At 34.8% G+C, this 27,085-nt stretch overlaps 2 protein-coding genes across 4 annotated transcripts in view; one reads left to right on the top strand and one right to left on the bottom strand.

Moving 5' to 3' along the window:
- The window catches only part of ANGPT2 (angiopoietin 2), a 42,405-nt gene extending 28,623 nt beyond the window's left edge, over nucleotides 1-13,782 (top strand). Inside the window, exons 5-9 of one of the 3 annotated variants that reach the window (XM_009999178.1) lie at nucleotides 935-1,065; nucleotides 6,787-6,888; nucleotides 7,398-7,564; nucleotides 10,949-11,079; nucleotides 12,482-13,782. In XM_009999178.1, coding sequence (XP_009997480.1) covers nucleotides 935-1,065; nucleotides 6,787-6,888; nucleotides 7,398-7,564; nucleotides 10,949-11,079; nucleotides 12,482-12,642 — 692 coding nt within the window. In that variant the 3' untranslated portion in view covers nucleotides 12,643-13,782. The remainder of the gene's footprint in view (nucleotides 1-934; nucleotides 1,066-6,786; nucleotides 6,889-7,397; nucleotides 7,565-10,948; nucleotides 11,080-12,481) is intronic. The other 2 variants (XM_009999181.1, XM_009999179.1) reach the window with 2 other exon arrangements.
- MCPH1 (microcephalin 1) overlaps nucleotides 1-27,085 on the bottom strand; it is a 254,382-nt gene that overhangs the window by 62,632 nt on the left and 164,665 nt on the right. The window contains exons 11-13 of the mRNA XM_009999262.1: nucleotides 23,126-23,163; nucleotides 20,926-21,088; nucleotides 16,764-16,841 (exon numbers count right to left, since the gene is read on the bottom strand). Of these exons, the coding sequence (XP_009997564.1) occupies nucleotides 16,764-16,841; nucleotides 20,926-21,088; nucleotides 23,126-23,163 (279 nt within the window). The remainder of the gene's footprint in view (nucleotides 1-16,763; nucleotides 16,842-20,925; nucleotides 21,089-23,125; nucleotides 23,164-27,085) is intronic.

Here is a 27,085-nt window from a genome sequence, read left to right as displayed (position 1 = left end):
GCTGATGTTATCTGCTATGCTAGTGCACAAATAAGTAAACAAGTCAAAGTCATGTTGGCTACAACACTGTTAAACCCAGAGTGGAAAAAATAATGAGTGTTTGCCAAAAGGACAAAATTAGCAAGGAAAGCTTCTAAGACAGTATACAAACAATTGAGTGTGGAAAAGCAATTAAAACACTGAATGTGTTATTTGTATATTTAAAGCAAAGCATGTAAACAGAAAAGTAATGAATAAGCAAGCTAAAAAGAACGTAGTAAGCTAATGTAATTTAATCATATATTTATATGTCACCTCAAACTTTGCACTAACTGACTGTGCTTGTTAGATTAAATTAAAAGGGAAAATATACAGAACCAACCCCAAAGGGGTCAAATATGAAGTATCAGTCAGTAGGCAAAATGCCAGGAAATTCCAACCTCCATAGTTAATAAAGAATGAACAAAAAGATGAGCCTCAGATTGTTCTGTAAAACAAGAAGGCTTAGGCATATTAAAGTGTATTTTTTACACAAATGAATTCCAGAAGGGATGTTGCCTCAGTCAGTTGGGTTCAGCTACCAAGTATCAGCGTGATACATACAAAGTTGTTCCTGCTCAGTGGCAATAAAAACTTTGTGAAAGCTTCTACAAAGCTTAAACTTTGTAAAAGTAGTTATTCCAGCCAGTGGTATTATACAAGATTTCATAACTCTTATGTTAGGTTTTGCAATTTTAGAGCACTGAGCAAATGTCATTATTAATACAGTCAGTTACTAGTAAGATGTTTGTAAATGTAGCTAATGCATGCAAAGGTTGTAGTGCATACGTTGATCTGTCATTCTTTTAGGACTAGGCATATTTTTCAGAACTGCAAAGCTTTTAGCTGATTAATTGCTTCTTAATAACTTTTATTCATCTCCTGTTAATGCTCTCAATTTCTGTTGTATTTTTAGCAGCTAAGAACAACTTTGTAGCTAAAGAGGAGCAAATCAGCTTCAAAGACTGTGCTGAAGCTTTCAAGTCTGGACTGACAACAAGTGGAATCTACACCTTAACAGTTCCTAACACTGCACAAGAAAAGAAGGTAAGATGGCTATAAAATGCTCCCTAGGCATACTGTGTGTTAAAGTTATTTGATCTGGTAAATATGCTATTTTAAAGGCTAGTTAATGGTGAAGCCTAGCAATTACTATGGTTTTTTTTATGAGCATTTCATAATTTATAGATCTGAATATCTCACAGGAAGAAGGAAGTCCTTCAGGTGAAATCTTGGCTCTGTTGAAATGAACAAGCATTTTGTTGTTCACTTCACCGTGGCAGATTTTCATTCTTTGTTTCCACATAATGAATGCAGTTAAAGCAATACAGTACTGTAATTTCTTTATAAAATCTCTTAACTCCAACACAGTTTGTTAATGTGATCAGGAATCTCCTTCATATGCCCACCTCCCTCCAGGTGGCAAAAGAAGGTAAAATCAGGGGTATGGGAGAGTACTGATGGATGTATACTCATGTAAGTAATCTGCTAGTACTGGCCTCATGTATGGGTTCCAGTTCTTTGTTACACATTTCATGTAACAATTAAATTAGCAGAACTGATGCTGGGTAACAGAGAAAACTTTCCTAGAAAATACTGTTGTGATTTAAATAAAAGGTGAGAGCTTGCAGTGGTTTCACTAGATCAGTTTTAATACCTTTATGGGTATTTTTCCCCCTATGTGTTTAGCTGGACTGATCAATGTCCAAGTTAAAGCAATACACCATTCCTCCATAGGAGCGACCTTGAGCTAAATGGCACTCAGTGCGATGAAACACTGGATGCCTCACAGAGATGCTCCATCTACTGAAGTATATCAAAATGGTAAAGCTTCAGATAGTGTAATTCAACAATCAATAACATCTGAAAAGGAGAAAACTCCCTGGTGAATTGTGAGGATAAAGAACCAAAAACTATAATTAGCATTCTCAGGAGTGGGGCTCAAATGATGGATGTTTGGTTCCAACATTTCAGACACAGGCTAAGAAGGCTAAGGAACATTTGAATATCCAAAAAAGCTCAATATAGTTCTTAGACAAACACTAAAAAATTGTCTAATAATTTTCTTTTATAATTTCATATTGTAGACATTTCCTTACAAAAATTGAAGTATTTTATGGAATTCCTAAAGCTCTACTTTATTACATCAGAAACACATGGGGAAAATAACCTCATAGAAAATGTACAAAAGCAGAGAAAAATGCGGTCACATGTGGAAAAGCAATTGGTAAAACACAGACAGAGAAATAATTTTTTTTCCAAATATTGATAGTAAATGTTTAGAAATTAAGTTCACCAGTGACTAGTCTTTGAAATGCCAGAAGTTCATCTAGCCCAAGCCAGACTTTGTGATCTTTACCCTTACAGAGGTCTCAACTAAAGGAAATAAGCAGTTTGTTTGGGTAAGATCTATAAAATATAATACATAAAACCTGCAATTTTCTGCAGATACCATCTAGAGAAATGATGGCATCTGCAGTCTGCTTCTCTTGGGGGAGTGGGGAGGGTGGGGGAAAGAGCTGGTTTTCCTTTGGAATAATCTAGTTTATATTGAATACATCTGCTTCACAAGCAAATTGATAACATAAGATGCAATAAAGTATTTTATTACACATGAAGCCGAATGGTATTTAAATACCATAGATACTTACAATCACAGTTTTAAATGCTAAAGGAGATACAAGCTACTGCATCTGTAAAGTAATACATTACACCAGTCTTGTTAGACGTCTCAGTTAAGGTTACATTCCTTGAATCTCTTAATATTATTTGTCTCAATCCTGAACCCTTGATTTTAATTTTTCTATCAAATATAAAATACAGAGCATGAGCATTTTCTAAAAGCAGAAACAACTGCATGCTGTATCACAGAATGAAATTTGCTGACTGTCATAAACTTTTAACACTGCATTTTCAAAGCCATAAACTTTTAGGCAGTTCATACGATCTGAGAAGCCAAAGCAACGCACATTTCTACAAAACTAAAACTTACCAAAATATTCTATCCCTAAAACAAAAGTAGAATTGCAAATTTCCAAGACTCTAAATTATAAAAAGCTTCGCACTTGAACATGGACTTGAACTAAAACACTTAGAAAAAATTAAAAATATGGCAATATAAGTGGAATAATTTCACTAATAGGTAATTTAATAATATTAAAGAATTTTAGTCTTAATCTGACTACTTCAGAGAGAATGAAAAATATAGTGAAGGTTTTACTTAATATAAGATGTGAAAAATAAGAGACCAAAAAAGCTTTAATCTGCTGCATATTTTTTATAGAATACAAATGCCTAAGAGGACTTACTCAAGGGAAGTGAAGGTTTAGGGATAATCAACACATGACACCATTTTCAACTGTTTGTGATGTGGATGCCACTCAGACCAGGAAACAGAATGACCTTTTTTATTTGCCAGAAGTGCTGCACTGCTGTTTATGTTTTCATCTTTTCCTCTTGTAACACCTTCTGACCTGCACCAGGCTTATAAACAACTTCTGTGTAATCTGTAACTGATCCCACTTTACTAATTTGTCTCCCATCATAATCCAAAACTAAAGAATTGTATATGAGAGCTGAGAGGAAAACAATTATTTCATTCCATTAATATTTTCAAACATTCAAGCTTTCCTGTTCTGCACCAGGACAAAAGCTAAGTTATTTTAAAAACACTGAGGAAAAACAGCAAAGACTGCTGACACAAGGAAAAATGGCAGAGGCAAACCTATGAAAAGTCAGTAGCTTCATGTTTACAGCAGTTACATGAACCACTTAACCTTCTGGTTTTAACCAAGCAGAATAGTTGAGTCTGGATCACCCTAATAAATTAGCTCAACCATTACCACAACTATTACCAATATATTACCTCAACTCTTAAAATAGTGGTTGTAGCACTGTCTGAGCTCTTCCTTATTTTCATCCCCGTTGAGTTGAATTTTCATTCCAGAACTGACACATCTCAAGCCAGGTCCTTTTTAACCAAAGCCTTCTTGCAGAAAGCAATTTTAGCAAGTTTGAATTTACAAAAAAACAAGCAGACAAAAAAAAAACCCACGGTTTTGTATAACTTTTCCAGAAAGGGATCATGTAGACAACCAGCTAGTCATTTCAAAAGAAGCCCATGCCATGGACCTTTTGTCTGAAATACACATACACAAGTTGTTTCCAACCCCAAGCATTAAAAAAAGCAGCATATGTGTAGCCTCTCTGACACCATAACCAGAGTAAGAACACTAAGACTGCAGTTCTTATCTAGTCACATCTTTAGGAACTGGAGAGAGCAGAATACAGTATCGTTGAGCATCATGACTCAAAAGCCTTCTGACAACAGGCAATGTGATGCAAAGGGAAACTGCACAGATATGAAACCCATACTTGCTTTGGTATAAAAATTGCAGTGAATCTTCATCCTAATATCTCAGCCAGATCACTGATACCCCAAATATCATAACGTGAGAAAAAAGAAGGAAAATTACTTGCTCTGAAAGTCAACTTCCAAGATTGTGAAGACATAAAAGTGACTGCTGACATCTTATGTGCTTATAGTCTTTGGAAAGGGAACTACTTCTGGTTACAAATACCTTACAGCATTTTCAAAAATACAGTGCTGATCTTTCACTGCATGTGAAAAATATAAAGACCTAACCTTAGCTCTCGCAGCACTACAGCTGCTAGAACTGTTAGTATTGAAGCAGCTCACAAGATAAATCAAATATTCCCCCCGCCAATTTGTTGTAATTTGAGAGGCTAATCTCTCTATTCTTTTTGGCATCTGTTTGAAGACTCCTGCTGCCTGCCTAATCTTGCTATCTATTTTTACTAGTTTTATGAAATGTTACATTTCTTTCTTTTGAATATAAAACCTAGGTTGGGCTGAAAGGTCAGAAGAGTTCTGTTTTAGTTACGAGTGTTGGAGAAAGCCTCCTCTGCATATCATTTTACTGGAGATTGAAGATTTTTTTTAAAGTTGTAGTCCAAATAAATGCTTCTTCTCCCCTCATCTTTCACATACATCATGAAGAAATTGTTCCCTCTGCAGACTGACACAGCAATTCATTGTGTTTACTTTAAACTAAGAAAATCCTTTTCTTCATCTTTCTTTTACTGAATAGTCTATCTTCATCCTTAAGATTATTTATGAATATACATAATCCACTTAAGTATTTTTAGTAAAAAGTAATAAAAATAGATAAAATTAATTTTCTTTCTGAAATCTTTATTGCAATTTTTTTCATTGACTTTATTCTTTCCCAAATTAAAAATCAAATGTATATGTAAATTTTAAGTTCCTAGTTTTACAGTAAGTATTTTAATCTTGTTTAGTGAGTATCTGATTTCTAGGGAAATTATCTGGAAAGCAAAGAAAATATTTCATGAGCAAGGCTGCATATGTGAGGGCTTGAAAGTTAGGGTCCCCAGTGAAGCCAGAAAGCAAAATGTGTGATGCTTACTTAGTAGATGGTAAAAAGAATTTCAACTTTTTAGCTAGTGCAAGGAAGCAAGGGTACAACCACAAAGTACAGCAGTTACAAACCACAGACTGAAATCTCTAACAACAATAATCTTCTCATCTTGTAAAACAGTTAGTATGACACTAGAAGGAGATGATGTAACCAGTACTTTCCCTTTCCCTGTGCCACACTTTCCAACTGCCATCTTGGGCTGAGCAAAAGAAGCATGACCAGCAGGTTGAGGAAGGTGATTCTCACCCTTTGCTCTGCTCTGTTAAGACCCCACCTGAAGTACTGTATCCAGTTCTGAGGCCAACAATGTAACACAGACATGAACATGATGGAGCAAGTCCAGAGAAGGGCCATGAAGATGATCAGAGGGCTGGAGCACCTCTCCAACAAAGACAGGCTGAGAGAGTTGGGGTTCTTCAGCCTAGAGAAGACTCCAGGGAGACCTTATAGTGCCCTTCTAGTACCTGAAGAGGGCCTACAAGAAAGCTGGGGATGGACTTTTTACAGGGGCTTGCAGTGACAGGATGAGGGGGAATGGTTTCAAACTGAAAGAGGGTAGGTTTAAGTTAGACATATGGAAGAAATTCCTTCCTGTGAAGGTGGTGAGACACTGGAACAGGTTGCCCAGAGAAGCTATGCAGCATGCTTCCTTCTTGGCAGTGTTCAAGATCAGGTTGGATGGGGCTTTGAGCAACCTGGTCTAGTGGAACATGTCTCTGCCCATGGTAGGAGGGTTGGAGCTAGATAATCTTTAAGGTCCCTTCCAACCTAGACCATTCTATGATTCTATGATTTAACTTTCAGATAATAATAGTTCTACACCTAGATTTAATTTTAGGGTCAAACCATCTGCAAAATTATTGAACAATGACAGTGGAAATAAAAACATATTTCAGATGCTAACTGCCTGAATTTAACTCTGACAAGCCATGAGAATTTTGAGTGGATCTCAACAAAAATAATGGAGAACTGGAAACATCTTACAGGAGAAATATTTAAACAGGAGAGTCATATAAATATAAGTACAAGAGGAAAGTATAGAATCAGAAGCTACATGAAATTTTTTTCTGCCCATCAGCTATTGGCTTTTTTTAAGGTGCCATTTGTATTCTGTTACCTGTGATATATACTGAGGAATTTGTGGACAACTAATTTGTATTAAATGATGAAACCAAACATTTTTAGGTTAAGATGCTTTTTGCATTTGTACACTTTAAAACATACACAGTAATGCAGAGAACATGCTTTGTATTTTTGTTTTGCTATGACTGCATGCACTTATGCTGTTACATGCTTACTCTGGTAGGCATACTGTGACATGGAAACTGGTGGAGGAGGTTGGACCATTATTCAGAGACGTGAAGATGGCAGTGTGGACTTTCACCGGACATGGAAAGAGTACAAGATGGTAAACAATGTTTTCTGAAGCCTTAATATTAGTTACTATTATCTGAAATCTGATATAATAAAGTTGTATTAATAGCACCCTTAGAATGTAACCAGGTTTTAGAAGTTGTCTTTGTTCTTATATGTTCATTTAGGAGGTGTCAGAGTAGTATGCATTGTTTGCGTAAGGAGACTTGCAAGTGTGATGTTTATTTTTAAAGAGAAACCTCATTTTCACTTAATCAACTGTTCTAAGATATGTCCATATTTTCTGAGTTATTTGTATTTGTGTTTCTTGTGGCAACTGTTGAAACTGCTCCAAATCTACCAAGTAACATTGATTCAGTCTTTCAGATTCCTCAGTTTGTCTTTGCTGAAATTCACTTTTTGAAATATTACAGATCTATAACCCTCACAGAATTCTTAGTTGACAGATTGGAGACTATTACACTTAAAAACTGATGAAGTGATCATTTCAAGCTCAAGTAAGAAACAAAACGAAGCTATTTAAATATACAATTTGAATTACAGGGATTTGGTGATCCTGCTGGGGAGTACTGGCTGGGAAATGAGTTTGTTTCTCAACTGACTAATCAGAAGCGTTATGTTCTTAAAATAAACCTGAAAGACTGGGAAGGAAATGAAGCATATTCACTGTATGACCACTTCTCTCTCGCAAATGAAGAACTAAAATACAGGTAAGCAGAAAAAATCAGATCTAAATAAAAAAAGATCTGATAATAATTGTAGTCTGCGTAGGTGCATGACCTTAATTCATACAAATTACGGCATTTTTTCAATTCACTCAGAAAATAATATTGGCTCCATTTCTCACCTATTGCTTAAAACAGTCTAAATAGTTATTCTTTTTTTCCCAGCAGAGACAATGTTTGTTTTACTAGTGCACACTGAGTGGGTGTAACTCTCAAGATGCATGATGGTGAAGAAATGGTGTGCTGTGGTATGGGATACAGTTGCAAATATAGCAGATGTCAAGTGCACAGTATTCAGGGCATAGGAACCTGTCTGCAGTTGCTATCAAATTCTGATTCCAGGCAAGAAATGCATTTATGGAGAGTGGATCACTAAGATAAACAGTACTGCAAGGACTTAGGCTACTATCATTCTATAAAATGTAAAGTTTCACAATTTCTTCTTATATCTTTGGCCAAAATAGGGAAATAGGAAAAAAGTTTAAAAACTTTATATAGAAATAAATAATATTGCAGTCGTATACATTTTAAACAGTATCACAGTGTTACACATTTTGAAACAGTATCAGCCATAGCTGACATACATGGGCAGTGAATACTTCATTCTCCACATTCTCTGTAAGTGCAGCAGATACTGTTTGATTGGTTGTAGAAGAAACTAGACACTCTACAGTATAACAGATGCTTTCTTACAACATGGTTTAGAAAATGTTTCTATATAAGAATCTTACAGATTCACAGAGTTTTAGGTGACTGGACAGAAAAAATGCCTAAATTTAGAGTAATTTCTCCAAGATTTCTAGCACCTATTTGTCAGTCTAACACCGAAGGGAACTGATGCTTTTACTTCAAGTCTTACATGCAAAGCAATCCAAAACTACCAGCATCTCCCTCTTCCAAAGCATTAGATCTTAGTGTGTTAGTGGTATACAGTTGTCTCAACTCCAAAACAAATATTTTTTCATCTGGAAACAGTCAGAACTACAGCAGTTTTTTTAAAAGTAATGCTATAAAATACTTATAAAGGAAACCTTTGCAAAATGGGTCATTACCCTTGTCTTCTTACAGTATTAAAAACTAATTACTGAAAACTAAGATGGTTGTCTGTAACTAGATACTTTATTTTAAAATGCAACCAAACACAGAATGCATCATAGAATGTCATGGAATATATTTAACAGTATGGAAAAGAAAAAAACCACAAGTATTCAATTAAGAGCAAGTTTCATTACATTAAAAACAATAATACATTTTGAATTCTGGAAAGATTATGAGGTGGATCATAAAACTGAAATTTCATAGAAAAACTGAGATCAGAACAGACTTAATTTGAGTTAAACTTCCTGATCTCAAAGCTATGTGACCTAGTCAGGTTGCTCAGAGTCCACCTGGCTCTTGATAACCTGCAAAAGTGGAGACTGGACACCCTGTTCCACCACTTTTCTGTCCTCATGGTGCAAAAGGTTTTCCTGATACCCAGTCAGAACCTCTCATTTTAATTTACATACACTGCTTCTCATCTTCTGTTATACTAGGCCATACTTAAAAAAACTGAATAACTACTGAATATTCTGCTTACATTAAACTTCAAATTATATATGAAAATCAAGCCTAGGGTCAATGATTGTACTTGTAACATTTAATACCATTTATGTTAGAAATTGGCTTACAGAATTTTGAATTCACTTTAAGAAAAAGCAGAATATTTAATTTTTTGAAAGAGATTTTTGTGGAAATCTGTAAGGAGCTATCTTTTGAAACCTAAATGAATAAAAATGTATTAATTATTAATATTTTCAAATAGAAAATATAAAATGGGTTAAAATAATCCATTAAACTATCAAAGGCAACTTCAATCATAAGCAGAGAGCTACATACAAGATGAAGACTGATCCAGGGACAAGTTAGTTCTCCTCAGAGTCAGATCTAATCCTTAAACAAAGAGAATACCTCTGAGAAGGATGAGTTCTTTGATACAGAAATGCAATAACCAAAGAGATACAGTGGGAGTAGAGGGTTAAAAGTCTTTCCAATTCAGTGTAACACAGTAGTAGCTGTGTAACTACCTCCCCCGTTCAGTGCCTTGTGTCTCTCCCCACTCAGACTGCATCTGCACCTGTGTAAGGAGGTGCAACCCAGCCTCACTGAAACCTTATCTTGCTAGGGCATTGAAGCAAACCTAAAAACCTCTGTTTTGTTTAATATCTTTACTAATGATCTAGACAAGGGGTTGAGTGCACCCTCAGTAAGTTTGCAGACAACACCAAGTTGGGCTGGAGTGTTGATCTGTCCGAGGGTAAGAAGACTCTACAGAGGGAACTGCACAGGGTAGATCGATGGGCCAAGGCCAGTTGTATGAGGTTCACCAAGGCCAGTGCTGGGTCCTGCACCTGGGACACAAGAACCCGATGTGAAGCTAAAGGCTTGGGGATGAGTGGTTGGAAAGCTGCCCAGAGGAAAAGGACCTGGGGGTGTTGATCAACAGCTGTCTGAATATGAGCCAGCAGTGTGCCCAGATGGTCAAGAAGGCCAACAGCATCCTGGCTTGTATCAAAAATAGTGTGGCCAGCAGGCCTAGGGACTGTGCTAGGCACTGGTGAGGCTGCACCTCAAGTACTGTGTTCAGTTTTGGGCCCCTCCCTACAAGAAAGATGCTGAGGTGCTGGAAAATGTCCAGAGAAGGGCAACAAAACTGGTGAAGGATCTAGAGAACAAGTTTTACGAGGAGCATCTGAGAGAAGTGGGATTGTTTAGTCTGGAGAAAAGAAGGCTGAGGGGAGACCTTATCACTCTCTACAACTATCTGAAAGGAGTTTGTAGTGAGGTGGGGGTCTGTCTTTTCTCCCAAGTAACAAGAAAAGAGGAAATACTGAGAAACTCACAATATAAATTACTAGTTGATAATTAGCAGTCCAGGTAATACTATTATTGTCACTCATAGATGCAAAGTTCTAATGCTACATCGCTGTGTTTTGCTGATAGCAAACTAGGAATCAAAAAAGTTTTGGTTTAAACTGTTGAACTTGAGAAAAAAAATAAATGTATGCAATATGTTTACAAGATTAAGAAATGCATGACGTGAAAAATTCTAGGACTTACTGTCTTATCTGCTCTCATTTTCTTCTGCTATGACATGAACATAACAGTAATCTCTACAAAGGTGGAAGCTGTTCATTAGAATATTGTGCTGACCATTTCCACTCATATGAAAATATTATTCTGCAGAACAGCTCACAGCAGTACATTGGCCAGAAAAGAACTGAACTATTTGAACAGGATATTTATTGCAAACTACCCCATCATTATTTTGCAGATCAGCTACCATTAACTTCCACATAATAATTGTTTTTCCATTCCTCACTTCTACAGGATCTACCTTAAAGGACTTACTGGGACAGCAGGCAAAATAAGTAGTATAAGCCAACCAGGAAATGATTTTAGCACAAAGGATGCAGACAATGACAAATGTATTTGCAAATGTTCACAAATGCTAACAGGAGGTAGGAATGTTTTTTTGTTTCTTAGTCTTCCTATTTTTATTGGCACTGAAATTGTCTGTGAGATAAATAGTGATAATTATGATAGTAAATTTTGACTACTGAAGAAGTCCAAAACTCAGAGGTAAAAAAGCCCTAGTACTGTGACTCCAAATTAATTATTTTATTGTTGGCTGTCTGAAGGCTAGTTAAAGTAAAATAAGAGAAGTTAAAACTGGAGAATAAACCTTAGTCTCTCAAGTTACAATATGAGAAGGTTTGTAATTGTGGAACTAACCAGAGCAACAGCAGATTCTTCTAAGGAATAAAATAACATACTACCTGAGATCAAAAACACTTAACCCTGCAAAAAAAAAATTGTTTTAGAAATTCAGTTAGTTTGTTAAGTGGGTCCTGGTTCTTTAGGCAAAAACCTGCTCCCTAACTATCCTGAGGAGAAGAAAACCCCAAAAGCTGCTGCATACTGTACTTGCCAGGAAGGGTACAAATATGTAATTCCATACTTCAATATAATGATGAACTGGTAATACATACATTTAAGATACACCACATAGATACATGCATTTTTCTAATGATTATGCATGAATTAGTGAGTTTAAGGGGGCAATTTTGTCTTGATCCACACAAGCCATTCTATAATTTGTCAATCTAGAATTCCGCATTCTGAAATGTAAACAACTGCTTTGTAAATTTGATTTCCCTTCCTGTTATCTCTGAAGCAATGGTTTGTTTCCCTATAGCACATACTGCAAGACAAAAGACAGCTTCAGTTTATCCAAAAGCATAATTGGATTACTGCCCTGCAAAACAGAACACACACATTATTGCCATCATAACAGAAGTATACAAATATTATCTTATTAATAAAAATAAGTTTCCCTTATGACCCAGTAACAGGTCAAGACCACAAGGATACAAAATGAGTTTGAGCCGCTTTTTTCTCATTTTCCTTCTTACCAAGTTTCAGAACAGAGGTTTTGAACTAATCTGCACAGAGAACTGAAACAGATAACTGAATTAATCCTCTAAAAACAGTTAAGAAAGGAGTTTAAGTCTTTGAAGAACAGAAGACTTAATATAATTACAGTTCACATCAAGTTCTGCTCTGAGACTGTCAGTGATGTTTGCTATCAATAATAAATTAGGCTTGACTGAAGGCCTTATCTTCTCAATGTTAAACTACTATATATTACATACATTTCAACAATATGTAGTGAATGCATAAGTACATTTCCTTGCTGAGTTTCAGGGATGCATTTTATACTGAGACTTTGAAATAGTAAGAATGAAAACCTGGGGTTAGATTTCTTTTTCATTTCAGGACAACAGACAACATACTATTATGAAAATTACCTGTGCTGACATTTTCATCTGCTGGTGTTTTTCTGTGTTTTCTGTCTTGAAGGATGGTGGTTTGATGCATGTGGTCCTTCTAACCTCAATGGAATGTATTACCCATTACGGCAGAACAACAACAAGTTCAACGGCATCAAGTGGTACTACTGGAAAGGCTCCGGATACTCTCTCAAAGCCACGACTATGATGATTCGACCAGCAGATTTCTAAATGCTTTTGCATTATGTGAATTACGTATTGTATAGTCCTCAAAGACTTCATTTGCCAAGCATGTAAACACACAACTGAAATTTGTCTTATTTTCAAGCCCAGAAAACATGCACTGGTGTTCTGAGGGGATGAGTTCAGTACAATTCCTGAATTGCAATAGCCTTGATCAGCTAAAGCTCATGTTATCCAGCCAGACACGAAGTCAGAAGCATCAAGCTGGTATCACAGCAATTTGGCCAAACGACAAAAAAAAAACCATCCAAGAAACTGTCAGACAACTTAAGGACTGTGTTTTACTGATCATTTATGTTATGTATGTGTTAGTAAATAACTGGAACTGTGAAAAATACCTAAAATAGTTTTAGAAATACGCGTTTTGCCTCACCATTGAACTTTAAACATTACTCCAATATAAAACACTTAACTAGATCTAGAATTATTTATCTCTGTGTCATGTTTGCCTTTTATGTACATAAAACCTCCTATCCTGTAATTAGCTCAATATTGTAGTTAAAGAACATATTTTTTACCCCCATAGTCTCCTAAACAACTTTGTACACTTCTTCAGGGATTTTTTCCAATAGCCTGTATTACTTTATTTAACAGAGGACAAATAACATTTAAGTACTTTGCATTTATTCTTGGGAAATATCATGTACAAAAGTCACAATTTCTTTCCGTTTTTACTTATTACAGTCACTACCTTAAAGTTACAAAAATCCCTGCAAATGACTATATAGTACATGTTTCTTTATATATTTATGAGGATTGCACTTTTTTCCTTTCCTTGTCATTTACCTGTAAAATAACTGATCAATATTTTATAAACAGAGACAACGGCATTAACAGCAGATGTCTGGGTGTCTATGACAATCAGTTATCACCTGGTGCTGTAGCACATCTATAAGTTTTGTAAAAATAACCTAACTGAAAAACATATGCATGCTCTTTGATACAATTCAATTTATGCTCATGAGTTATGATACAAATTACTACATTTTAAAAACAGGAAAAAAAATCCGAAAGTTACCAAAGGTCATACTGTTGGGTTTTTTTCAGTAAGGTTGGAACTTCTCCCTAGAAATTTTTTGTGGGTGGGCCCTCAATGTATGTTGAGGCAATGTGAATAAATTACTCTACTGGGTGATTTTTGTGGTGTGTTTTTTTTTTTCTTTCTTTTTTTTTTTTTTCCCCAATACGCTTTGAAATAGTGTATTGTACATTGCAGTTCAGATTGAAAATATAGTTTTTCATAAATCACACACAGTAACTTTGTGCAGATTTCACCCCAAATTAACTTTGGGGTTTACTCTTATGCTTAGTCTTTGCCTTAAAGTAATACTTTTATATATTTTTAAGTTCAGCAGATTACTGAATTAGTTACAAGACAAGAACATATGCCAGAGGAAAACAAAAGCCCCAGTCACAACATTTCTGGAGACTTACTTAACCAAAGTTATTGTATCTTAAAAAAATAAATTATTTTGAGAAAGATGAAGAAAACTCTTCATTTCATACTGACCGTCATTAAAGCACAACACCACAATCCTTCTTCACTGAAAATGTGTCAGTAAATGGTAGTAGAGACAAGACATACTTCTATATTACTTCATGATCCGATTTTAAATAAACAGAATAAATGTAAATTAAGTAATCATCTGAAGAGTTGCATAAAATAATCTGAATGTATTTAAGACTACTGTTTAAGTGTTTCTCCCAGCAAACTCTTAAGGATGCACATATCCAAAGTAAAAAAATACTTCACAAAGCTGATTTCATGGATTTCTAAGAAAAGTCTCAAAGACCAAGTCTAGCAGAGGACCACCAAGCTAGTAAAGGAGTTAGAAATACCAACAAGCACGCATACCAAGAGAGGCCAGGAAAGCTGGTATATTTCAGCCTAAAGAGAAGGGGAAAAAGAGACCTTACTGCTGTCTAGAGCTGTCTGATTGAGGACACAGAAGACACAGCCAGTTCCCTCAGCATCACAATGGGACAAGAGACTGGGACAAGAGACAGGAAACACAAGTTGAACCAGGAAACTGGATTTTCTTTTCAATGTGTTCATTTATTATCATGAGGGTGGAATGGAGAAGTCCCTTGGAGTACAGCACTGGATTAGACAATCTTCAGAATTCCCTTCTAATCTAAAATATTTGATGATTCCATGAATAGTAATGCTGTGTTGGGATTACTGTATCTCCTGCTTCACCACATTTAATCAGACAGTTAATAAAAATACTACTACTACAAAAAAAAAGCTTCTTAAAAACCATTATGGAAACTGGCACAGTATGAAAACTCAACCTGGCAAGTGCTAGCTTTTGGTGACATTAACTTTCATTATTTTAGTAAGAAAACACCCTGTGTCAGGAATAATAAAATATTGCATTGTTAGCTTTGATTTGCTGGAAAAAAAGTCTGTAAAGCTTCTGGCTTTTTGATGACTATACTGGGAAAGTCATTGAAGATACTGATGTAGACATTGAATGGATTTAATTTTTTTTTAATTTATCAACACAAATGTAAAATGAGATTGCATGGCTTATACTGCGAACAGCAAAGTTAAGTGAGAGAAGGGCATTCTGGAAGAATTGCAGTAATAGGAAAAAGAAGGCTGCAACAGCTGCTTTGGACTTGGTACAGACAATTATAACAGCAACCTAACCCCTTCTTTGAATTCCTTCATGTAATCAAATAAACAGTATATGCAACTCAAAGTCTCTTCCATTTTCTCTTAATACTTCTTAGGAAGCAGAAAAGAAATAACAACAAAAGGAATATAAACACCATTTGTGCTGAAATAACACATGTATCTTTAAAAATAAGGCATCTGTTAGAGTAAGAAACCAGAACGACTCAAGAAGGGAATGATGGAAATACCACCTTGGACACTGACTTTGTTCCTCCACAAGAGGAGTGCACTGCAAAGATTCTCAGCACAAACATAACCTCCTTCAGTTTTATCTCCTCACCAACTCTCAAACCCTCCTTACTTCTGCTTTAGGAATAAAAACTGAAAACAATCTAAAACACAACCCCATCAGGAATCACTTCCAAAGAATGTAAATTGTTACTGATAGCATACATGGTTATTAAACAAGGTAGTCTTGACAAGAAACAGAAAACTCAAATCAGCTTAATCTGAAGTACTGTGTTCTTTTTTTCTTCATACAAATACAGCAGGCAACAAAAGAACATGCTCGTTAAGTTTTACTTAATATATTTGCTATATAAAAAAAAAATCTACTTTCTCGATTTCTTTGGGCTTTGAGGACACTTTGAGAACATGCAACTTAGGAAATAAATTATAGATTTAGAAAGAATGCTAAAACTTCAGTTCTTAACAGTTAATAAAATTACAGAAAAATAAATTTAAACCCCAATTAAATGTTCTTTCTTCAAAGACTGTATGAGATTTTGAGAAACAAGGAACAGATGATAATATATTTAACTAGCTGCTACAGTATAAGAGGAACTGTGGAACTTTTTTCATCAAAACTACTAGGAGTAATTGACTAGTAACCTGCTAGAATTCTACTGGGTTTAAGACCAAAATAAAAATCACTGTTTAATCAATTACAACACACAAAGTGTAGATACGCTTTGTAGATAGAAATGCCCCCACATACACACTTCAACAGTAGTTCACAATTCAGTACTTGAGAATGATCATTACAGGCAGGAAAAATTCTTCATTTAACCTACTTACTAGTTTTAGAAGCCCGCAGTAATTTTCCATTGCTAAAGGAATTTCTGGTCTGAAAATATTGAGTCTATGGCCTGAACAATATCCTCTTAGGATAACATGCCTCTCCAGTTTATAAGTACAGATAGAAATAAATGCCACAAATAATATAAGGACATTAATACTTAAGCAAGAAGCTAGTTGATTCAGACATTAATTGGCGAATCAATTTTTTGCACTTTCCATGGATACCAAAGATTTTGCACACACTCTTCAAAAAGTAGTGATGAAAGAGATAAAAACCTCCTTGCCATATTTGGTTAAAAGGTATTTTTCTAGTAGGCCTTCTTGTTCACAAAACCTTTTCAGAGGGACAATCATTTTCCAGATAAACAAATGAAAGTTCACAAGCTTAAAGGGCTATTAAACTTACAGGAGCTGCAGGGAAGGTGGATGAAAGCTCATATGGCTCCTCTGAGATCCAATGGCCCAATTCCAAAGACCACAGAACCTAAAAAAAATTAAGTGGTAAGTAGAACTCTTAAAATTTCCAAAATAGCAAACTCTTTGAACGTGTGATTAGAAGTAACAGTGCAGGTGCAGTTGGTTTGCTGTTTCATTTACTCAAACCAAATTATTCACTCAAAAAGCAAGCAATCAGAAAGATACAAATTTTAGAACTGAAACAAACCACTAAAATATGGAAGTATTTCTATACATAGCTACATTAAATTTTAAAACCTTGTGAGGACACTAGAAAAGTCAACTTTTTGCATCATGATACATAAAATCAAATATTTGAAAAAGGAAGTCATACTATATCAGTTTTCTCCTCTTGGTTCAGCTAATCACTGAACTTTATGAGGTTTGTGTTGACCCATTTCTCCAGCCTGTCAAGGTCCCTCTGAATGACATCACCCACCTAGAGTGTCAGCCCCTCCTCACAGTTTAATAACATCTACAAACTTGCCCAGGGTTAACTCTTCCCCATCATCTAGATCATAAATGAAAATGTTAAACAGTATTAGACCAGAATAAAGCCCTGATATTGACTGGGATTATGCAACTGTTGTATGCAGTCCACATTACATATATAAATCAGCCTGCAAAGAAAAAAAGCTCAATTTCATCCTCTTTGGTATCCTCCTTTGTCAACATCACATTCTAGATGTCGCAAAAAATTATAACAAAAAGCAGCACATCTTCAAACTTACTGTTGAACTTTATTAGAAAATTCCAAAGAAAATTATATTTAATTTTAGAAAACGTACAACCAAATATTGAAAATGCAACAGCTGTACAAAAGGAAAAAATAATTTCTATACTCATTATAACATAGCAAAACTAAAAACAAGAGTTAAGCACATTAATACATCAATGATCTTTAAAAAATATTCAAATATACTGCTATGTTTAGCCAAGAAAAGTATAGTAATTTCTTAAAAACCTACAGTTAAGACTGCAACTTAGGATTTTAAGTGATATGTATAGCTGTATATATTTATGGCAAATTAAAGAAACTTGTTAGTCCAAGCCATCACAGAAAAAATCAATTTTAACTGAATGAAGAAAATTGTAACTTCTAATATAACTCTTAAAGACATGTTGCATGAAAAAAATGTCTTCATAAATAATCTTGAGCAGGAACAGATGTACCAGGCTGTATAATGTGTACACCATGTCCTTAGAGTACCAAAATGATGTTTGTACCAAGAGTAGCTGGCAAACAACCCAAACAGATTAAAAGAATAAACTCAAAATATTAGTTATTATTAAGGAATCCCATTTAATTTCTAGGCCAATTTACAGTAACAACCTCTATCAATCCTTATAGTATTTACAGAATTTTGTTTAGAAATGAATTTTGTTTATCTTAACAAAAGATGGATTAATGCTTGTCTATCATGGTTCTGGAATTGAGTACAAACACATGGTATCTACTTCACCAGATACAAAGTAAGTCAGATACTGAGTTCATGAACAGGTCCTGAAGTAAATAATTAGATCAGCAGTCACTAAAGCATTCATGAACACAAAGGCAAGAGCTCTCCATTCTGTTACTGAATGTTTTCTTCTGACTTTGGCAAATTTTCAACTAGTATATTTTCATAGCAACACCAAAAAAAAATGCTTGAAATTCATGTAAGCTGAAAAAAAATGTTATGATTTGCAATACTATTCTTGAATAAACTACTTTTTCTTGTTAAGTCAGTAGTGTCTTCATATTCAACAGTTCCTTAGAATGTGGAAAAGGACTAAGAAAAGATTAAAATAATTATGAATATAACAGGGTTTATATTGAGAAGAAAGAGCTATCTACAAGTTTTCAAATATGCAGTTACAAAAGATTCAGCTTAAAATGAAATGATAAAGCAATGCAGTATGGATCAAGCATGCATGTTGGATAGAGTATCAGAAGATAGGAAAATACAGTTGATAAGATTGAGATATTAAAAATGCATCAGATTCTAGTAGAATGCTGTCTTTCTGGTAATGAAGGGCCTGAGAAAGGAGGAAGTAGGGAGGGAAGAGGAGAGTGGGAAAAGCATAGTTTTTCTGTGGAATTCTTAAAACTTTAAAGAATGAGGGATACAGGCGATCCTGTGATGAGTCTAAAAGGCAGACTGTAAGACAGCAGGAGAAAATTTGACATTCATTCATAGAAGTGCAGTGCATAAAATGGGCAATGACATTCAAGGACAACAATTGCCAGGATACTGATTATCCAAATACTGCCTTTATGTACAAAGCTAAGAAACCATTTTAGTGGATTTTTCTGGTAGTTATCTACACTTCTTGCTATCTTAGTAGTTATTTGAAGCTTTTTCTCAGAGAAAAAAACAGCTTTCACGTTTAACTACCCTGTTATGAGAAAGTAATTTATAGCAAATATGTTGTTACTTGCTTAAAATTCCATAAAAGCTAAGCGTGGGACAGATATATCAATGTGTTCCATTCATAGATGCAGAGAATCATACAGTTGGTGAGGCTGGAATAGATCCCCTGTTAAAATATGTTCCTCTTGATGTAGCCGAGGATGCTATTGGTCTTTTTATGTCATATTACTGGATCATTAAGATGCAAATCTCTTTATTCCAAGGGAAACTAATCATTAAGAACTTCTAAAAACTCCAAAGTATACCATAACAGCTTCTTCAGATTACTACATGAATAACATGTAGGATAAGCTTCACTGGCAAATGCCAGACATCTTGAAGATAAAAAGGCAACAGGAATTTATTTTGTTTTCAGCCCAATAATTAAATTTTAAAGCATTTATAAGAAAAAAACCCAAGACATTTAAATTTATTTTACAACCCTTTTCTGTATAAGATGAAGAGCCATTTCCACATACATTTCAACAGGTATGCTTTACAGCTCTGGAAACATGAAGAAAGATGAAAAACTGTCATCTGCAATGTTAGATTGAGTGGTTAATCTCTGTTATCATAGTAATTGAGGTGGTTTAATCCTGGGCTGACAGGTAAACTCCTCACCCAGTAACTACTCACTCCTGACCTCAACAGGACAGGGGGTGAAATTGGAAGGGCAAAAGCAAGAAGAAAACCACCTTGTTTGTTAAAATAAAGACAGTAAATAAACGAAAGGAGAAAGTTTATGTAACCCCAAATGATGTAAAAGTAACCATTCCTAACAGTAGACAAATGGCTAGTCAGATTCCAAGCAACAGCTGCTTTGGAAAAACTCCTCCAGCTTTGTAACTGAGCATGAAGTCATATGATGTGGAAAAATCTCTTTGATAAGCTTTGCTCAGCTTTCCCATCTGAGTCTCCTCCCAGCTTCTTGTGTACCCCTAGCGTACTTGCTGCAAGGGGTTGACTGAAACACAGAGAATACCTTGATGTTGTGTAAGCACTGTTCAACAATAGCTAAAACACTACTGGGTTATCACCATCTTTTGGTGGCCAGACTCAAAAAAAAAAGCACCATACAGGCTACAATGAAGATTATTAACTCCATTCCAGCTGGACCCAGTACAGTAATTCATTATTATCTTATCTTTATGGCAACAGTCTGGTAAATTTAAGTCATAGTCCATGAGAAATTCTGAGCATATTACAGTGATTATTTGATCTGGATATCTTGGAACCATTTTTGTAAATTACAGTCTCCATGCTACTTACTAGAAATAGTTTTCCACTTTTTTTTTTTTTTCTATTTTGAAGTTCTCACACTATGTAGCAAAATATCTAACAATTCCACTTCATTTTACCAATGCTGAACACAATACATAATGGAAATATATTATATCGGTATATAAAAAATTTAACCTGAATAATGTGACTTGGCTAATGTTAAGAAGGCATGGTTTGTTTAGCTTCTAATCTGTCAAGAAATTATGAGACAAGACTTCAGGTTAGACCAAATATCGAAAGACTAAGTCATGGTAACAGAGCTGTACACAGCAAAATTTCCTCTAATTGAGCTAACTCTGGGTAAGCCTGAATATCTGGCCATTGCACCACTGTACACAGCACGGACACTTGTTTAAGTCCATTGTGATATGGTTCATATTTCAGCTATACAACATAAGTTTAATTGATTCTGTAGTCAAATTGGAAAATACTTCTTACCCATTCATAAGAAACAATCCAACACCCACGAGCAATTCCCAGCATAACATTCAAGGTGCGACGAGGACTCCCTGTCACTACATGACTTGTTGTTTCACATACATCATCTGAGAACAAAAAGTCTCCAAGCTTATTCACCACCTGAATTACTGTACTTTGTTTCCTAAAAAGAAAAAAAAGAACAATGTTGAATGGATCTGCAGAATTCTAAAAGCATATACATATCATATAAATTAACTCAAATCCATTTAATTATTTCCTCACTAATAATTTATTATCCGTTTCTCACTGCTAGCCCTGAATTCATTAGCCCTCCCACAGACTGCAGACCCTTTACTGTCACCACAGTCATATCTACTTGCACATCAAAGCTCTTTTGCCCCCCACATCTATCTTGTCTGTTTAAATAGAAGCTTTTGAGTCAGGAATTATTTAACATATTGTTTGTGTACAATGCCTAGCACTATAGAGCCTTCTTCTTGGTTGATTTCCTAGTATTACCAAAAAAGTATTACCAGGAAATGTTACATTTAGACATAGCACTATTAGGACCTTTTCATTAGGAAGGACCAGATAAATAAAATGCTGTGTCTACACATAGGGGCTGGCCCTGCCTAGACTGTGTACTCAGGGGACAAATTTCCATGCTCTACTTAAAGCTTTTCTTCTTTCCTGCATCTACACAAAGTTCTTTAAAATGAGAGGGAAAAGTTCTGTTGTCTGTCATACAAATTACAGTGAAAACTCACTAGTTCATACTTTAATCAGTTGCAAAAATTACTGGATGCAAATTTACAGCAAAATTTCATTCAATTTGTCATTCAGAAAAACAAATAGCTGCTGGCAGTGCATCAGCAAGCAGCATTTAATATAATCTCAAACCCCAAGGCCATAAGGACACTGAACCCATGATCTTTACATCTAAATTCTAATGAACCACTGTTGAAGCTGTAGCTATTGGGTAGCAGAATTGGCTTTTGGCCATTGTTTTGTACACTTTGAAGGACTGTTTTCTGTTCTTCAGTTTATTCAGGAGCAGTCTCCTCTCTTCACCCATTTATGGGCTGATGAATGTCTACAACTGTAGATATACAAAAGCATCTTCTTGATGAAGTTCTGAATTTTTTATTTAATGAAATAGTAATTGGCTAGTAGGCAAAATCAGCAATGATCTCTTTCAACAAAAGAACTTCTCCCTCAGCATCTGCCAGGATTTGCCCTCTCCTTTTAGGCAGATCAGTCTCTGTTCTCCAACACTCCTATCTGCACTGCAGCCATTCTCTCTGCCTCCCCCATAGTGATCCTGTATTGCATGACTCACAAAGTGCACTTTACAGCCTTGGTGTTACTAGCATCCAGCCACATTAAATAAAGAAAAGTCTCAATTCCATTTTATGTTTCTGACATGTATTAGTATACTTGTTAATAGCTATTGACAACCATTTACAAAGAACTTGCAAAAGAACAGCCACTAAATGCTGTTTCTTAGTACTTTTATCTATGTAACTGTCAAGAGTTTATTACTTCAAACCTGAAACTGATTTGGGGGTAGCAGAAATATCTTGAATTTTGAATAGGAATTCAAGAAACTGCAAGCAAGTGTAGTATAAATTATGGAATTGTGTTTTTGTTGGATGTTCTTTATGCTGTAAGACTTTTAAGAGAATGATAAGAGCATGCCAGAAAATTATTAACTCTTCTCCAAAATATGCAGTGGCAGCTGCTTCTAATGTTTTGAAACAAAGTGGCTAAAAAGCCTTCAACTGATACTTCTTCAGCAACTACTTACATGAAAGAAAACATTTTGAACTGATGTTGCAGATTATGACTTTTTAAATAGCAAAAATTAAAATGTATGGGAAAAATGAGTCTTGGGCTAAAAGTCTGAGCCACTTACTACATAAAATTCCTTTTTCAAAACTTGGTTAAGACATTAGTTTCATTGTTCTGAAGCTCTGTTGAGCTCACCTATGGAATAACTACTTCAGTCTGCACCATAGCAACAGAAACATGCACACACACTGTAGATAGCAACAGCATATCCATGTATGTACGTGTATTCAACTAGTATATAGAATGAAATTAAGTATCTTGACATACAGTCCAAACATATACATTCATTTTGTATAGGCATACAAGATTATCAACATTGAAGTTTAAATGGTGTGCTTACTAAACAGTCAAAATGTTTAATACTTACTCAGAAGACATACTTGTCATAACTAGTGTCCTTGTTGGCTAGAGATGAAAAAGAGACAAGAAAACAAAAAAATCTGAAAAATTTTCCCCTTTAAAATAAATGTTAAATTAGAAATTGTTCCATTAAAATGATTAAACTACCTCATAATTACAGTATCTCCTGGCAAAAACGCTGTACTAACTAACACGTATACTAGAAAGAGTAAATTTTGAGAACAAGGAAGGAAGGAAATCCCTTCATGACATCTGACATCAAAGCATCCAATATAGCAGAAGACAGGAATGCAACTTTTCATTAGTTAAAACAAAAAGCAAAAGATTTCCAGCATGGAATGTCACAGAAAAAAAGCATACCATTTGTCTCCTGTCTTTTCCTCCTGAAAGGAAAAGCCATCTTATCTTCAAGAAAGAAAATCTGTAATTTAAAATTATTCCAATTTCTTTGAAAAGAACGGCAGAAGCTGGCTGAGATGCTACAGAAATTAGAGTTTTTTATTGTAAAGTATAACTTTCTTAGTTTTATTTTTGTATGTTAAGTCCAGGTTTTAAGTAAACAATCTTTCATTCTTAAATCTTGTTTAGTGAATAAAAGCTGTCCAAGTAACATAACACACAAGCTATACTCAAACAGTACAGTGATCCTTAAACCAGCAATTCTGAGACAACTTAAAAAGCACCCCTCCTTCACCTGCAATACCCCCCATAGCTGATGTGCTAAGTAGGAGTGCTTACCCCGTTTTACATAAGCCTTGTAATAATTAGTACTGAAGAATTCTATGAATTCTAATTTTATTAATTCAGAAGAGAAAGAAGTATCCTTTGGTCAGCAGCAATAGCCATGAAAGCCCCCAGCATGCACGAAGGTAGGACAGGACACGAATTTCAGCAGTATCAGAGAAATACATGAATAATATGGTCATAAAAAAAATTATCTAAGAAGATGTTTTTAAAATCTTAGCTAAGAACTACTTGTAGTTACATGAACATGCACAAGTACAAACTTACACATCTTAATTTTGCAAAAAAAATTGATTGCCTTTTATACAATGATTTCAAACTCTTAATGATTTTCAGAATCAATATATGACTTTCAAATTATTTATCTAGTTAAGTATTGCTTTGTAAGAAATAACAATTTTCATTTCTGGTCCCCCAATATATCATCACAACCACAAGCACTAAGCTCCCAAAGTGTCTGCTAAAATTCAGTTACCTTTGAGTAATGTACTGGGACCACAAAAATATTTTCAGTTGGTCTACAGTGGTAGTACAGGCCAAAAAAAGACTTGAGGGCAACTCATTTTACCCAGTAATGAATCACAGAACAGAAGAGAGAATATAATCTAATGAATCTTCATCTGTCCTCTCTTAACAGTACAGAACTACTCTCTATATTAAGTATTCCAGCAATTTGTCACATTTAAGTATAGAGTTCCTTGGAATTATCTCTGTAAACTAATAGACTGTAGATTAATAGTGTGCACTACGGTTGTTCATTACATGAATGATATTTGCATAAATAAAACACAATTTGGATACCATTAACAAGCTAGACTACTACATAAGTAGTAGTATTTTCAACATACATGATAATTTAGTTCTGCTGTTGGGTAAATTTGAAAAACATAAACTGAATATACTATTTAAGTTTTCAGAAGCAACATAAACGCAGCATTTTCAATATTTTTTTTTTAAGAATGATAAATGTGTTGTAAGCTATACAATACTCAGTACTGAAAAGATATACAATGTGAAAATGTAAAAGCATTGATAATAGAATAAAACTTTAAATAAGGGATGGATGAAACTTTTATGTTGAAATATTTCTTTGAAAGAAATTCTATGCAGTATTTTCTGAAATATAAGTTTCTAAATTCTAAATTATTGCCAGTAATACTCACTGATGATACCTTAGCCTACTGTTAGCCTGTAATAAAAATTTGTTGTATTCCTAGCCAAAATATTTTCTACTGCATTAATTTCAGTTCTAAATAAGCAGTCACATTTACTTGGTCTTGGAAGTTCCAAGATCTTCACAGCTTCAATTCAACATGACTGTTATATGCAAAGAGTTTGAGCAAAAATAACAAAAGTGTAACTATATATGTAAAATATATCTATCATAACTTTAGTAACAATCAGTATTAAATATTAAGCAATATAAACTTGAAATTTGAGTACATACACTAAAAAAGACATCTAACAAGACACTGAGTAAGGGCACAGGTTAGGTCAGGTGACTGACATCAGACACGGGGCCTCATAAAGCAAAAATGAGGACATACCTCATACTATCTTAATACACATTGTTGGATTTGTATAAACTCCTGAATATTAAAGATGCTAGGATATGACAGCCTGGGAAGCGAGGTTTTACTCTTCTGTGTCCAATTTTTGTGGGCTGAAAACCTCATATATGTAAAAAAATATGTTTCAGCATTGTCATGATGTTCTCCTTCAGGATCTGAAGGAAAGCCAAACTGCCATCACAATCTCTTTGGCTAAAAGTCTAGAGTTACATTCACACAGAAGAATCACACTAGGTTCTTGGGCTCCTTGTATAGTACTAGTTCCAAAGCCAGATCCTGACGTGCCTATTCAGAATGTGCAGAAAAATAGCCGTCCTGACAACTTTTTATAAATGAAATGTCATCGAAGTACTACTAATCAGACCATTGCTTTTGCCAAAGTTGGGTTAAAAAATATTACTATAAACCAAGGCTACAGCAGCTTGAGATCCTCCAGTTGCTTCTTCAGCCCCAGAGCAGTAATGTTTGTTCCTTAATACCTTATCTATAAGGGAGAAGAAATACTGGATTCATAAAAATTGGAAAACCTGTAGCCTGTCCTCCTATTACCCTGCAAAGTCAGCTTTTGGATTGTAGCTTTTATGCTACAACACATTGCATGCAAGATGGTTCAGTGAGTTTTCTGGGCAAATGTTCTGTCAGTGTGCTTCAAAGTGATTTAAAGTCTCAAGAATACAGAAGGATGCATCCAAAGGTAGAAACTGAAATAAATTTTAATTCTTCCAGACTATTAGTTCATATTTACTGAGAACTGATATTTTTGCAAGTCAGAGTTAATTTTCTAGGCAGAGATTTTGTTTTACTGCTTCAGTTAGACAAGCAGTCCTCTTTAATTACAAGTTACTGAGCAGAAAATTTAGCCAAACTATGTTTTCATTTTCAGTTGTGTATTTTTCAAGTTAATTGCTTCCCCTCCATGCTATGCAATTTTTCTTCTATGTTCTTTGTGTCTGTTTTATTTCACGTGTTGCTTTTACTAAAAAAAAAAAAAAAAAGTGAGCATTTTCTTTTCTGACCAGCAAAAAGACATCTGGTGAACATCATTATGAGTTCTAATGCACATTTGTAGCAGGATTATTATTAATAAAACACTGGAAAAGGTGGTATTAAGTTAACTGGTCCTTTTATTTCATGTTAATCCTCAAGAGCTGTATATCTATACTATAAATCAGAACACACTTCCTCCTGAATTACTTTTCGGTCTGGAATACAGGCTGTGTTATAAATGACATACTTGAGCTTTCCTTTATCTATTTCTTAGGAGCACAGTTGCATGAAGTATTTCTTTAGAGTCTGCCAACAACAAGATTTTTCTAAGTCATCTGAAATATAAAACATGCATTTCAGTAGCTCAAAGGAAATAGTATTTGTAAATCTTCCCAGTACTTAAAAAGACAATGTGATACTTCCTGTATGCTAACTGAACTACACTACAGAAGAGGCATCCAACCTCAAAATGTATTATTTCTTTCTTCTAAATCTGAGCAGGTGTTTCTTGGAGTCCAGGCTTGTACAACCCACTTTCCAAGAAAATGAACTCAAAGTGTGTTTCCTTAAGAATGTAATGAGTTGTTCATCAGTGACAAGTAAATTAAAATGTGACCATAAAATATGTTTTTCCAGGCCAGTACTCAAGAGTAAAGTGCATTCCT

Source organism: Chaetura pelagica, unplaced genomic scaffold (assembly GCF_000747805.2).
Source record: "Chaetura pelagica isolate M959 unplaced genomic scaffold, ChaPel_1.0 scaffold90, whole genome shotgun sequence".
NCBI classification, from domain to species: domain Eukaryota; kingdom Metazoa; phylum Chordata; class Aves; order Apodiformes; family Apodidae; genus Chaetura; species Chaetura pelagica.
The sequence above is the reverse complement of the archived record's forward strand: the minus strand, read 5'-3'. Positions and strand labels throughout refer to the sequence as shown.